At 43.4% G+C, this 15,728-nt stretch overlaps 1 protein-coding gene across 4 annotated transcripts in view; it reads right to left on the bottom strand.

Moving 5' to 3' along the window:
- Window positions 1-1,563: 1,563 nt before the first annotated feature.
- The window catches only part of ACO1 (aconitase 1), a 56,491-nt gene continuing 42,326 nt past the window's right edge, over window positions 1,564-15,728 (bottom strand). For all 4 annotated transcript variants that reach the window (XM_039910955.1, XM_029054876.2, XM_029054878.2 and 1 more), the window contains 4 exons: window positions 14,755-14,902; window positions 5,715-5,837; window positions 3,682-3,867; window positions 1,564-2,382 (listed from right to left, as the gene is read on the bottom strand). In XM_039910955.1, the coding sequence (XP_039766889.1) occupies window positions 2,269-2,382; window positions 3,682-3,867; window positions 5,715-5,837; window positions 14,755-14,902 (571 nt within the window). In that variant the 3' untranslated portion in view covers window positions 1,564-2,268. The remainder of the gene's footprint in view (window positions 2,383-3,681; window positions 3,868-5,714; window positions 5,838-14,754; window positions 14,903-15,728) is intronic.

Here is a 15,728-nt window from a genome sequence, read left to right as displayed (position 1 = left end):
TACATCAAAACATTCAGGACCTATGTATGACCTTTTATGTTACACTGAATTCAAAACAGCTCCCTAAATACCTAGAGCTGAGAACATTTTTTCATACTCCTTAATGCACCTTTTTCTAAACCTTCCTTATTTCCCTTAGTCCCCTGAATGTTGATTTATTTGGGTGAGATGTGACAACATAAATAGTGGTCTGGAACAGCTAAATCACCGACTGTAAAGCCTCAGAACTTGTGACAAAGGGGTGAATTTCTAGACCATCACCTTAGAATACAAAGGCCAAATCTGTAGATCTGAGAGAAACTTGCCGTTTGAAGTAAATAACTGGCCAATAAGCAGAAAACAAAGAAAGACTAGTTACTTGGTCTGGGGTGGTCTTATGATGTAGGGGCAATGGAAGGACCCTTGCTGTGTTTAGATGGGTCTTAAAAGTCTGGCTCCATTTTCATCATGGCCTTTTTCTCTAGTGCTAGGCCACCTCTACTCCAAGAAATTCGACCATGCATGTGATCAACCATGCACGTGATCATTTCGGTAAAGTCACTGACACTTCCCAAAGAAAGGGGCTCTGAAAAGGTGATGCTATGATATGGCAGAGCTCTTGTCACCCAAATATCTCCAAACACTCTGCAATCAATCAATAATAACAACAAAGATATTTGTGAATAGTATCAAATCCTCGTTTTATAAGAACAAGAAAATAGAGGGCAGAGAAAAGGTCATTTCCCAACGGGCCTCAAAAAAGATTTGGGAAGCAGCGTGGCTCAGTGGATAAAGCATGAGCCCAGGAGTCAGAGGACCTAGGTTCTAATCCCTGCTCTGACACTGGCTGCTTTGTGACCTTGAGCAAATCACTTCACTTCTCTGAGCCTCAGTTCCATTATCTGCAAAATGCGGGGTCAATACCTGTTTTCCTTCCTACTTAGATTTCTACCCCCGTCTTAGTACAGTGCTTGGCACATAGTAAGCACTTAAATACTACACTTAATAGTTAATTGCCACGGGCTATTTCTACTTCCATAATTACAAAAGCCCATTACCTGGAAGTGTTTCTTGTGAAGCAAATTAACATTCACTGCTAATCCTTTGGGTGATACTGAGTTCTGAGTTCAGGACTCAGATTTCCTTACAACTTCACAAAGCACTCCTCCCAAAGCTAACTAGTAAGCTATAAAGTATGACCCTTAATAGATCAACCAGAAAGGATCAAAGTTAGTGAACAGAGTCCAGTTGATGAAGCGACAAGTTAGGTCACCAAGGTGATATGCAAGCTCACTTCCTCCTGATCTTTCCCTTCTGGGGAACTGGAAAGAGCTGCACTTTTGCTCAAAGTATGAAGGACTGAGAAATGATTGGCTAAGAAGACACATTTCTTTCGGGGAAACCTAAAATTGGAAGAGAATTGTCTTTACAAAAAAAGAAAAAACTCAACACCCCCAAAAACCCCACTTAAAGAACTGCAAAATCATCTAAGGTTCAAGATGTTGAAAGAACAGTGACTCACTCCATTCAAAATAGTTGTTCCACAGATATAACAGCACAGAGAACTCACTTCCAAAGTCAACATTTTTTGAAAATAGATTTAATCTCATTCAAGTTTGAAATGTTCTTTCTCCCCACCAGCCCTGCCGCTCCCCACCTCCCACAGAGGTCTCCTGTTACAAAATAGAAAGCAGAGCTTCCGGAGGAAGATGTTAATGAAAGAAGTTCACATTTCTTTTTCTTGTTAACCTGTAAAAAGCTATGGAATTGAATAATTTCAAGGTTAATTCCCTCAAATGAATATTCTGATTAACTACTGCAGAGAAAATGGAAACCAAAAAAAGAGAGTCTCTCATTACTTGGATGTGGAGGGTAAAGAAAGCCCTTCTTTGAATTGTCAGTTAATTTCTGGATATACTGCTAAGGAGAATGGGAACTAAAGCAAAAAATCTAATTGAAGAAGAGGAAGCATAGTCAAACAAGACAGAGACAGTTTAAAGAAGGATGGGGATAAAAGTCAACAGCTAATGATTAATAGCTTCAGGTATGTTCAACATAAAACTTTTTCCACTCACATTCTCTCCACCAGATCAGGGGAAAATCAGGCTTTGTATATCAAGCAATAACAACAACAAAAGAAAAATCACAATGCACACACTTTCTAATGGTGTTAATGAGGCCCATAATGACGTGATCCACCAGGAGACTTTCATTTCAGGGTTTTTGCTTCCGTGGTCAATGACCTCTTGATCTAGACCATCTAGATTTTGTCTTGATGGCGACACGAGCCTATTTAGCCATTTTCCGGATCATATAGTTGAGGATGCCCCCATTATGGAAATAGGTGAGCTCCACATCAGTGTCAAACCTCATGACAGCTTCGAAGGTCTTCCCAGTATCCAGCTGTAATGGCCAAAAACACAGAGAAGGACCAGTCAACCAATTGAGAGAGAACATGTTCCACAGACACCATCAATGGATTCTGCCCAGGCAGCCTCTGGTCAAAAGAGAATCAGCGTGGCCTGGTGGACAAAGCATGGGCCGGGGACTCAGGAGGTCCTGGGTTCTAGTTCCCGCTCTGCTTCTGCTTGTCTGCTCTGTTATCTTGGGTAAGTCATTTAACTTCTCTGTGCCTCAGTTACCTCACCTGTAAAATGGGGCTTAAGACTGTGAGCCCCATGTGGGACACGAACTGTGTCCAGCCTGGTTAGCTTGTATCTACTCCAGCGCTTAGAACAATGCCTGGCACATAGTAAGCACTTAACAAATACTATAATTAAAAAGGTTTGGTGGTCAGCCCTCTTCCTGTCCTGAACCTAGTAACTTTTATGCTACATGGATCAGGAAAGAGTGGGTGTCTCTGCTCATCCATTCACGAAGTCTGGCTAGGGCAAGCCTGCAACTGTACAAGATGTTGCCTGCCTCTGATGGTGAGAGTTACCCCTGGGCTCTATTATTCTTCTAAGATGATATAACTCAAGCTATCAAAGATGTGGGGAGCAGGTTAGGTTGGGATTTTTCTGTTGCACAGTTCTGCCTAGAAGTGCACTTTAAATGAAAAAGGACAGAGAGATTCCATTAGTGTGAAGTTTATGATTAACCATCTTCAACTATCTCTGAGCCCTACTGAATGCATGGGGCTGCTCCAATGCTTTAAAAACAACCACCTTCCACCCAGGAAAGCATTAGAGCAGAAAAATTAATTTGGCAGGGGACCGCAAAAGAAATTGAGTCCTCTCTGTCACTTTCTTCTAGTCATTTGATGCCTGTGTTTGTAGGGGAGCACTTGAGTATGTTTGCTGTGCCCAGATGTTTATGTACCTTAGCATGGTGATTTGGAAGTTGAGGGCGTGGCAGTCAAAGGATCCATGGGTGACTTTGAGGAAGAGATGGGGCACTGGTAAATGGGGGCAGGATCATTAAAATTTAGAATAAAAAATGTTTACATGTTTGCACAAAAGTTTACATAATTAGCAGCACTGCTAGAGTGTGACAAGGGATGTGAAGGAAAGAATGCTTCAAAAAAAAAAAAAATGACAGTTCAATGGCATGATTCAAAATTCAGTAATTCTTTGGTTGGCTGCCCAGTTCTGTAATTCTCAAGATGTTGAAAGCATCTCAACAAAACTCAACAAAATGGACTCGGGACTTACTCTAATATACACATCTTGGCCAGAGATGGTCTAGGGGAATTCTATTTACCTTGATCTGGACATTCATTCTTGGCTTGAGGTTTTCTGGAATGATAATTGTGTAACGCTCCCGTCCAGAAAGTCTGAGTGTATCAGCAGTCTCCCCAGGCAGATATTCCAGAGGGATTACTCCCATTCCTACTAGGTTACTGCGGTGAATTCGCTCATAGCTCTCAGCTAGGACCGCTTTGATTCCCTAATTGATTAAAACAGTGAGAGAAAAGCATGATTTTGTTTTCTGTAAACATGTCCAAAAGAAGCAAATGTATTTTGAATAAAATATAAACACTTTCCACCAGTATTGATAAGGAGAATTCTACATTTCTTAGAATAAACAGTTTGCTAGTCTCATCATATCTCTCATCCTAAGAATGACCTGCAATGAACAGAACATTTGTAGTTTTGATTCAGAAAGTGGGCCTGGAGGCAGAGGAAGAGAGTGGGGCCCTAATGTGGTCTAGTGGAAAGAGCATGACTCTAGGAGTCGGGGGACCTGGGTTCTAAGCCTGGCTCTGCCACTCACCTGTGTGATGTTGGGCAAGTCACTTAACTTCTCTGGGCCTCGGTTTCTTCATCTGTAATACCTGTTCTCCCTCCCTTATTTACACTGTAAGCCCCGTGTGGGGCAGGGGCTGTACCCAACCGGCTTATCTTGTATCTAACCCAGTGCTTGGCACATTGTAAGCACTTAAAAAATACCTCACTTATCATTTATTATTCTTGGTGGCATTCTTCTTGGCAAAAAGCTCTGAACTTTCTCACTTCTATTTAACCCTTTAAAAAAAAATCACATCTCAGGCTTTTGCCAATCAATCCCTCATTACCCCTTCTCCCTCTCTCTTCTGCATCACCTATACACTTGGATCTGTACTGTTTAGGCACTTGATATTCAACCCACCCTTAGCCCCACAGCACTGATACCTCTTGTCTTATGCTGTCGAGTCATCTCCAACCCATAGCGACTCCATGGACACATCTCTCCCTCAATGCCCCACTCTCTATCTGCAGTTGTTCTGGTAGTGTATCAATTGAGTTTTCTTGGTAAATATATGGAAGTGGTTTACCATTGCCTTCTTCCAGGCAGTAAACTTGAGTCTCCCCCTTCAACTCTCTCCCATGCTGCTGCTGCCCAGCACAGGTGCATTTTGACTTGTAGCTGATTGCCTTCCACTCACTAGCCACTGTCCAAGATAGGAATGGAATGTGTATAATGATCGTGGTATTTATTAAGCACTTATTATGTGCCAGACACTGTACTAAGCACTGGGGTGAATACAAGCAAATTGGGTTGGACACAGTCCCTGTCCTGCATGGGGCTCACAGTCTTAATCCCCTTTTTACAGATGAGGTAACTGAGGCACAGAGAAATGGAGTGACTTGCCCAAGGCCATACAACAGACAAGTGGCAGAGCTGCGATTAGAACTCATGACCTTCTGACTCCCAGGCCTGTGCTCTATCCACTACGCCATGTTGCTTCCCTGTGCCTCTGTTTGACTCACCCTCCCATAGCCGATACCAGTAGAGTACTGGTAACTCTCCAGGTGCAATCCTGAGAGGGGACAGCATTTATATACACATTCACAATTTATTTTAATATCTGCCTCCCCCTCTAGACTGTTAAGCTTCCTGTGAGCAGGGAATGGGTCTACCAACTCAGTTACATTGTACTCTCCCAAGCACGTAGTATAGTGCTCTGCACACAGTAAGTGCTCAATAAATACCACTGATTGACACATTTTCATGTAGTTGCTTAGATCTCATTCTTTGGGTCATATTCCTAAAATGTTGGGTGTGCTTCTATGATTTAAGTCATGATTAACAAAGACTTTCAGGAAAAAATCAGAATTGTTATTATAGCTTCAACCAAGTTGCCACCTAGACTGTGAGCCCCTTGTGGGGCAGGGACTATATCTGACCTGATTTTCTTATATGTATCCCAGCAGTTAGTCCAATGTGGTACATGGGAAGTGCTTAACAAATACCACAATTATTAATACTAAACAAGTCTCTCCTTCCTTTTAGGGCTTTCAATATCTACTCACCAGTAGAAAAGGTCCCTTTGCAGCCCAGTCTCTCGAACTTCCTGAGCCATATTCTTTACCAGCCAGCACAATCAGGGGAAGGCCAGACTGTTGGTACCGCTCAGCAGCATCAAACACATCGAGCTAGAAATGAGAGAGAGATTGATTAGGTAAATCAACTGCAGTCATGGGATATTTACTATTCAATCTATCACATGAATACCTCAGGGGAAAAAACATAAAGGGGACAGTAAATCTAGACCCTTCCCTCCTACCGACTGCCCAGAATGTTCCCTAGTCTCGTATAAGGCAAAGAAAAAGAAAATGAAAGCAATAGTAATTAACAGTATTTGTTAAGTGCTTAGTATGTGCCAAGCTACTATATATAATGCAAGATTAACAGATCAGACACAGTCCCTGTCCCAGAAATCTAGGAGGTAGGGGGAAGCTGGTATCTCATAACTTCTCTGTGCTTCCATAAGATGGGGAAGTGACTTGCCCCAAGGTCACAAAGCAGGCCAGTGACAGAGCTGGACCCAGAACCTGGGGTCTTTGGACTTAGAGCCTCATGTTCTTTACACTACACCACCCGGTTTAATTCAATTCCTATAGGCACTGGAGTGTAAGTGTAAGTGGCCATTTGCTCGCTAAATATGTAACCGATGTAGAGCAGCTGAAAGAGATCGTTTATTGTACAATAATAATTAATAATTATGATATTTGTTAAGTGCTTACAATGTGTCAAGCATTGTTCTAAGGGCTGGGGGATGAAACTAAGGCCCACAGAAGTTAAGTGACCTTGTATGTGACAAGCAGACAAGTGGCAGAGCCAGGGTTAGAACCCAGGTCCTCTGACTCTCAGGCCTGGGCTCTTGCCACTACGCCACACTGCTGCTCTGTTTTGAGGCCAAGCATTAAAAATATGACAAAAGATGTAAAAGGCAAAGTGGTGAGACAGGAGACTGGGTAGGGCCCTGATATAACAGGGACATCACACTGGAATTCCTAGCTTGCTCAAGGCTACAGTCACAAACAGTGCAAATTACTTTCTGACAGAAGCACTTTTGCTGATTAGGGATTTCACCAGTGAATGAGACCAAAGCTCTGATGGGTGAGTAAAGAAACTCATTTATACTGGCTCTGCAAATCAGAAAATTACAGCCTTTAAAAAAGTAGACAATGCTTTCTAAGACAGCAAAAAAAAAAGACCCATGGGTCAACGAGGTTCACTCTAATCAAGAGTTTGAGAGGTTGATAGAGTATAGGAGGATCTTATGTGGAGTTATTCTAACCTTGTGAGTGATTCTGCATGCTTTTAAGTGGAGAGAGAAAATGAGGGAGAAAATATTTACTACTGAAAGCTTAGTGCTACTTTCTTGCCAAAAGGATTGAAGTGTGGGTCTTGTCATCAGCTTCCTAAGGATATTTCCAAAAGAAATGATATACTTAGAGAAATCTGAATTGACTATTCTTGAGATTACAGTGAAAATGTTGGAAAAGAGCTGGAAGCCTTATCATGCCAGGGTCTTTTTCTGAAACTCTAATACTAATAATCTCCCCATATATGAGTTTGCATTTTGAAAACAGTGCATCCAAATCTATATGTCAACCAGCCTTTTAGGATTATACTAAACCCTTATCTACGCAAACTAAAGGTATCTAAGGATACTGCATTATTTATTCTAAAATGCCTCCCCATCATCCTCCTGTTTTTATTAACTAAATGAAACTGAGGGAGACAGTATAAGCAAAACATTTGATTGGATGCGCTTTCCCTGATGATCACACCATCTGGACTATATTCTTTAGCAGGAATGCCTCACAGGAACCAATTTAGGTCATTTACTTCACCGTGCAATGATTTGGGGAGTCAAGAGGGAGTGGGAAGTCACGAGGGAGTAGAGATGCAGGTGGAGTATGTAGTTCGGCCTAGAGATTGAACCTGAAAAAAAGCCAGGAGAGGAACAACAGAATACAGCTAACTGACACTAGTTTATGTTTTTCCTCAGGAATGGTCCCAGCTCTCTTCTTGCCACCCTCTCTATGTTCTGGCTTTTTTGGATTCAATCTTGCCTTCCTCTATTAGATTACATAAATCCTTTACAGGTGGTTGTCAGAGCTGAGCATGACCAACAGCCACAGTCTGGTTTATCTTTCAAGTCAGAAGCGATCAAAATTCCTTCCTTTTAAGATCCTTTCTTGGGCATAATAAAATGGATCAGCCAAAGTAGTTCAAAATTTAGTTTTAGAGAAACTCCTTATTAGAGGCACCGGGATCTATTTAGAAAATATTGTCTCCACCCAACATGTACCAGCTAGTACTCCCCAGAAGACAACACTGGCCTTATCTTGGCCAAAGCCAATACAACCTGACCACAGGCAAGGCACCAATTTTATGGAAGTGTTGGGCCCTGTGGCAAATCAGCCACAGTAGCAATGCCACTGGTTCACCTCCAGGCTCAGCACTGGACCACTGCCAGCCCCAACTCTTGCTCCCAGGGCTTAGAACAATGCGCCAGCGCTTAGAACAGTGCTTGGCACATAGTAAACACTTAAATACTACAATTATTATTATTATTATTCTGGAACACTTGTATGTCAGATTTGAAGGCTGTCCTGTGCAGAACGTAGACGTCACAAAAGGGTGCTCCATGCACCCTGTGGGCTGTACGTTCAGCGTGCTCGAACATCCTTTTTTAAAAAAAATTTAGAGAGATCAAACCCTAGTATTTGTAGATCAATGAAATTATTCAGTTTGGAGAAATTTTTAAACTAGTCTTCTCCAGGAAACAGACACTAAAATGGTTTTTTAACACATTATTTTGTACTGAAACAGGCAATAGAAGAGATCCAGCATGGCTTAGTGGATAGAGTACGGGCCTGGGAGTCAGACAGACTCAGGTTCTAATCCCAGATCCTCCACTTGTCTGCCTTGGGCAAATCACTTAACTTTTCTGTGCCTCAGTTACCTCATCTGTAAAACAGGGATTAAGACTGTGAGCTCCATGTGGGACATGGGCTGTGTGCCCCAGCACTTAGTACAGTGCCTGGCACTGATTAACAAATTCCATAAAAAAAAAATAGGAGAGATTCAGGCACAAGGATGCAGAGTTCTGGAGTCATTTGGCAACTTGGTGCTATAGTCCATAGATACCAACATTCATTTTGAGGGTAGGTACAAACAAGGGTTGGGACTTCTGAGGGATGGGAAAAATGATAAAAAGAAAAACCAAGGGGTGGTGGTGAGGGCAGACATAGCTAAAGACACATATACAGATTAGAGACAGGTAGAGTGAAGAAGACATACAGAACCAGTGTGGGGAGACAGGCAGAATTGATTCAGGGCCGACCTTGGCCTGGGCAAGGCTGTGACACAAATCCAGGGCTGTCATTCACATCCAGCTCTTCCCCAATCTGCTGCCTCCTAGGAAAGTTGAATCTAGGCCATTGGGAGGGGAATGACTCTGGACCATAGCCACTGCCCACTTCTGGGCCGGGCCACTGTTGGGAGATTTGTTCCGGGGGACGGAACATGGCAGATGGCAGATTGCAAACCAGGGTCACCATGAGATGGGGATTCTAGATAGGGATAGCTATAGTCACCAGGAATGCCCTGTGATCTCAATTTAAATCTCCATGTGGGTGGATTTCTGACTCCTTCACTACCTATTTTAGAGAGGAAAGCAGCCCTGGAGTCTCAGCAGGAAAGTAGGAAGAGAGAAGGGCAGCCACAGCTAGCCCTCCTCCCTGTCTTGGCAGCCTGGCTCCTGCCCTCAGCTGACAGGGCACAAGCACCACTGTTAGGGACTGCATTCTGGAGTCTCCAGGACTTCCCGAGGGTCCCGAGGGTGGGGCAGTGCTCACCCAAGGCTAAAGTCCAGAGCTCCTCCAGGCTAAAGCAAGAGCACATCTAGGCTGTCAGTTGAGGCAGGCTCAGTTACATCTCTTTCCTCCTACAGTGATCATCTGGACTCTGTGGGAAAGGTCATCTGGGTGAGTGCGGGCACCTCTTGCCTATCTGTAGGTGGGAGGCAGGTAGCTCACCGTGTTCCTTCCTACCCCTGCCCACTCGACATTGATCAGTAGTATTTATCGAGGGCTTACTGTATGCAAATACAAGAGAGTTGGAAGACATGTTCCCTGCCCACAAAGAGCTAATAGTCTAGAGAGGAGATCAACCTCTTCTCATTGAGTCTCTCTTTCCTTTCTGGGTATGTTTATTTGTCCTATGTGTTGTGGAATTTTCTGAGAAAGGGCCCCTTACAACATATCCGGGCTGGATGGAGGCTGGCTCAAGGCCAGCTGCTTCTGCTCTCATCAGCTCTTGCTACATTCCATTCCCAGATCCTGGTAAACTAAAACCCCAATATCAGTAGTATGAGGGGCCACCACCAGTAACCGTGACTACTGACTCAGAGTGAAAGAAGAGTCGCCATCAATCAATCATATTTATTGAGTGCTTACTGGGTGCAGAGCACTGTATTAAGCTCTTGGGAGAGTACAATATAACAAACACATTCCCTGTCCATAACAAGCTTACAGTCTAGAAGGGGAGACAGACATTAGTATAAATAAATGAACTGTGGATATGTACATAAGTACTGTGGGGCTGGGGGTGGTCAATCAAGGGAGCAAATCAGGGCAACACAGAAGGGAGTGGAAAAAAAAGGAAAAGAGGGCTTAGTCAGGGAAGGCCTCTTGGAGATGTGCCTTCAATAAGGCTGGGAAGGCAGGGGAGAGTAATTGTCCATCAGATATGAAGAGGGAGGGCAACCCAGGCCAGAGGCAGGACATGGACGAAAGGTCGGTTGCAAGGTAGATGAGATTGAGATGCAGTGAGTAAGTTGGCATTAGAGAAGCGTAGTGTGTGGGCTGGGTTGTAGTAGGAGTGTAGCGAGGTGAGGTAGGAGGGGGAAAGGTGATTGAGTGCTTTAAAGCCAGTGGTAAGGACTTTCTGTTTGATGCAGAGGTGGATGGGCAGCCACCGGAGGTCCTTGAGGAGGGGGGGAAACATGGACTGAAGGTTTTTGTAGAAAAATGATCAGGGCAACAGAGTAAAGTATGGGCTGGAGTGGGGAGGAGACAGAAAGCAGGGAGTTCAGCAAAGAGGCTGATAGAGTAATCAAGGTGGGATACTATTATAAGTACTTGGATTACCGTGGTAGTTTGGGTGGAGAGAAAAGGCCAGATTTTAGCAATGTTGTGAAGGCTGAACCAACAGGATTTAGTGATACATTGAATATGTGGGTCAAATGAGAGAGAGGAGTCAAGGATAATAGCAAGGTTATGGGCTTGTGAGACAGGAAGGATGGTCAGGAAGATAAGGCATTCTGTTTTTGACATGTTAAATTTGAGGCGACAGCAGGACATCCAAGTAGAGATGTCTTGAAAGCAGTAGGAGATGTGAAACTGCACAGAGGGAGAGAGATCAGGGCTGGAGATATAGATTTGGGAATCATCTGCATAGAAGTGGTAGTTGAAGCCATGTGAGTGAATGAGTTCCCCAAAGAAGTGGGTGTAGATGGAGAATAGAAGGGGATCCAGAACTGAACCTTGAGGTACACCCACAGTTAGGGGGTGGGAAGCAGAGGGGGAGCCCGTAAAAGAGATTGAGAATGAGTGGCCAGAGAGATAGGAGGAGAACCAAGAGAGGACAGTGTCAGTAAAGCTGAGGTTGCACAATATTTCCCGGAGAAAGGAGTGGTCAACAGTGTCGAAGGAAGCTGAAAGGGTCAAGGAGGATTAGGATGGAGTAGAGTCCGCTGAATTTGGCTAAAAGGAGATCATTGGTGATCTCTGAGAGGAGGATTTCTGTGGAGTGAAGGGGACAGAAGCCAGATTGGAGCGGGTTAAGGAGAGAATTGGAGGAGAGGAACTTAATAATAATAATAATAATGTTGGTATTTGTTAAGCGCTTACTATGTGCCGAGCACTGTTCTAAGCGCTGGGGTAGACATTGGGGAATCGGGTTGTCCCACGTAGGGCTCACAGTCTTAATCCCCATTTTACAGATGAGGGAACTGAGGCACAGAGAAGTTAAGTGACTTGTCCACAGTCACACAGCCGACAAGTGGCAGAGCTGGGATTCGAACTCATGAGCCCTGACTCCAAAGCCCGTGCTCTTTCCACTGAGCCACGCTGCTTCTTAGATAACTCATTCAAGGAGTTTGGAGAGGAATAGGGTGATAACTGGAGAGAGCTGTGGGGTCAAAGGAGGGTAGGATAGGAGAGACATGGGCATGTTTGAAAGCCATGGGTAAATGTGGCTGGCATTTCTGGAGTTTAATGCCTACCTCCACTACTGTTGCCCCACCCCTTCCCTTATCCCCATTCTTCACTATTGGTTAGCTCACAATCACGGGCAAATCAGGGTGTGGCCCCACAGATCAAAATGGTTACCCACCCCTGTACTAATGCTATGCTCATAGCTATACTTAGTCAAATAACAACTAGAACCAGCCCACATTTCCTGCCAACACAAAGATTTTTTTGGAATACTTTCGGCCTGCGTGTTAGAGTGAATATTATATTTTATATCCTATTAGATTACATATTATATAACAGATTATATATTTTATTTTGAAGATGATCCTGATGGTGAGATTGCATCCATGACTGTGTCATTGAGAGGGACTCTCTTGCACCGTGTGTCAATATAAAAATAATGCTACTAATGATCTTTGTTAGGAGCTCACTATGTACCAAGCACCTATACTAAGCACTGGGGTGGATAAAAAAATAATCATGTCAGATGCAGTGTCTGTTCCACACAGAGCTCATAGTCTAGGGCCCCAGGTAAGGCTGCTCAAACACTAAGGCACCATTGGTGCTGGTCTTTCTGTCAACATGAACCGGAATGGGGCTGCCCCATTCCAGTTCTGCCTATGTTTCATAGGCCTGTATCTTAGGATTCAAGTAAGGGAAAAGATATGCCGTACCTATCTACCAACAGGGCATGTGCCTGAGTTAGTTTTGCAGTAGTGGTGATGTTTTATAAACCATCCACGTTCTCTCGACCTGTGTCCCTGTACCTAGCTGCATACATTGCAAGATGGCTGGCGAAGACAGTGAGTGCAGTCTGAGTCATTGAAGAGAGTTTTGCTATAAGACCTCAGGAGTGCAGAAACCATTGTACCTTCATCCATTTTTCAGAAGCCACGACTGACTGGCACTACACATACTTTTAGTTAGGGTTAGTACTTACAAAAGCCAGTGAAAAAGCCAAAGATAAACCATCAGGCAATATGTACACAACACATTTCATGGCAAAACAGAAAGAAAATACAAAACAAAGAAGGAATAAGTGTTGCATAAGCACAATTGTTGCTGTATATCTTCTTAAAAGTTAATAATAATAATAATAATAATAATAATAATAATAATAATAATAATAATGTTGGTATTTGTTAAGCGCTTACTATGTGCCGAGCACTGTTCTAAGCGCTGGGGTAGATATAAGGGAATCAGGTTGTCCCACGTGGGGCTCACATTCTTCATCTCCATTTTACAGTTGAGGTAACCAAGGCACCGAGAAGTTAAGTGACTTGCCCAAAGTCACACAGCTGACAGGTGGCAGAGCCAAGATTAGAACCCGTGACCTCCCACTCCTAAGCCCGTGCTCTTTCCACTGAGCCACGCTGCTTCTTCTAATAGAAGATTGAGCTTCCAGTTTTCAGTCTGAACTACGTGGGGTTGGTTAAGCTGACATTTTATCCAGGTTTCCTGAGACAACTTCAGGAATGTCTATTTAGGACACTGACCACTGACCACTGACCACTGACCACAACCACCCAGAAGATGTGCATTGAGAGTCGAAGTGATTAAAGCATATTAACCCAAATGTATGGAGAGAGAGAGAGACAGACCGACCATACAAGTGTGCACTCAGAATTGAAAATTGAGACTATACATATTGACTGTAGGTTTGAAAGTGATGCTACTGGCAGTGATCTTTCTGTAAGAGTGGTTAAAGAACCAATGTGGAAGCTCTTCCACTTGATTCATATGTATATATTATCGTTTTTTCTGTCCCATTACTGAAAGGCCTGCAGATTATACCACCCCCCTGCCCTTTTCCTCAGCTCCCACTCCCCTCCCCATCGCCCTGATTCACTCCCTTTGAACCACCACCGCCCACCCCACAGCACATATCTATAATTCTATTTTTTTATATTAATGTCTGTTTACTTGTTTTTATGTGTATACATCTATAATTCTATTTATATTGATGCTATTGATGCCTGTTTACTTGTTTTGATGTCTGTCTCCCCCTGTGAGCCCGTTGTGGGTGGGGATTGTCTCTCTTTGTTGTTTAATTGTACTTTCCAAGTGCTTAGTACAGTGCTCTGTACACAGTAAGCGCTCAGTAAATACGATTGAATGAATGAATGAATCCTTTATCCTATTATATTTAAAACTAGACTGTAAGCTCCTTTTTTTTTCTTTAAAAAAAAAAAGGTATTTGTTAAGTGCTTACTATTTGCCAGGCACTGTTCTTTGCACTGGGGTATATACAACACAATCTGGTTAGACACAGTCCACGTCCCACATGGGGCTCACAGTCTTACCCCTCATTTTACAGATGAGGTAACCGAGGCACCGAGAAGTTAGTGACTTGACCGAGGTCACAGAGCAGACAAGTGGCAGAGCTGGGATTAGAACCCAGGTCCTTCTGTCCACTAGGCCACGTTGCTTCTTGTGGACATGGAACATGTCTACCAACTCTGTTATATTGAATTCTCTCAAGCACTTAGTACAGTGCTCTACACACAGTAAGCGCTCAATAAATACCATTGATTCAAAAGCAGGAGGAATCAGAGAAGCAATTTTAAGAGTCCATTTTGTTCCCTGAATGAACTCTAAGGTAAACCTAAAGAGCAATAGAGATGGACCCAAGGAAGTTCTACTATGACTCTTAAAGTTAGAGCTACCCTAATATGAGCACCAGGGAAAATAGATAAACTCTTTTACAAGGAATAACATTTGTCAGAAAACCTATGGCTGGAAAGAGGCTAATTCCACAGTTCTAATTAATGTATAGTAGAAAGGAAAGAATACTTACAGTTTCTCCAGAAGGAAAGTGGATGGTCTGAGGTGCCTGCTTGTTCATGAATTTATTTAGTAAACGAATGTTAGCAAAAGTCCCTCTGGCCATGACTGCATCGTTACCTCGGCGGGAGCCATAAGAATTGAAGTCTCTTGGAGTCAAACTGGCAAGGAAGAAAAGGCATAGGATTATTTCAGTAAAGGAAAGTGAAGGGTTTACTAATTGTCAAATGGAAGAAGAAAAACTTATCCACTTCCTCTGTAGCAAGCAGAAACCACTTACTATTGGCTCTCTCCACCTTACATTTCTGCTCTTATGTGGCTGTTGGGTTAACCCAATTAGGGTGTTGGAATTAATTGGTGAAAACTTCCTGGAGGATTTGGGATTTTAGGAGGACTTTAAAGATGGGATAGAGCTAAGACATGGCAAATTTCAGGGGGTGGGGAGGCATTCCAGGACAAAAGAACCATGTGTGTGAAGGTGCTGGGAGGAGGATGCAATGCAAGCTGAAGAACAGTGGGTGAAGGGAGCTGATAAGGAAAAGGGGGAGAATGGGTGGAGAGCCTTGAAGCTAATTCTGAGGAGTCTTTGCTTTTTGTGGAAGGAGAGAATAGTTGTGGAAGGAGATGGTAGCTTCAGAGGTTTCTGAGGAATAGAGAGATGTGTGCCAAGCAATGTTTCAAGAAGATGATCAGTGCAGCAGCAGAGGGGGCTGAGGGGGTGGGGTGGGGGGGGGGGCGAGGAAGGGAAGAGAAGAAGAAGGCTGGAGGCAGGAAATACAATGAAGAGGCAGATGCAGTAGTCCAATCATGATATGACAGTAGTTTAGACCAGGATGATTGCTGTTTGGATGGAGAAGGAAGGGTGGATCTGGGAAATGTTGTGGAAGATGAACCAGCAGAATTCCATGGTTGATAGGGTGTGAGAAATGAAAGACAATGAGGAATCTAGATTGACACTAAAGTTGCGAGTTTCTGAGGAAGGAAGGA

Source organism: Ornithorhynchus anatinus, chromosome X5 (genome assembly GCF_004115215.2).
Source record: "Ornithorhynchus anatinus isolate Pmale09 chromosome X5, mOrnAna1.pri.v4, whole genome shotgun sequence".
NCBI classification, from domain to species: domain Eukaryota; kingdom Metazoa; phylum Chordata; class Mammalia; order Monotremata; family Ornithorhynchidae; genus Ornithorhynchus; species Ornithorhynchus anatinus.
This window is presented reverse-complemented; position numbering and strand designations above follow the sequence as displayed.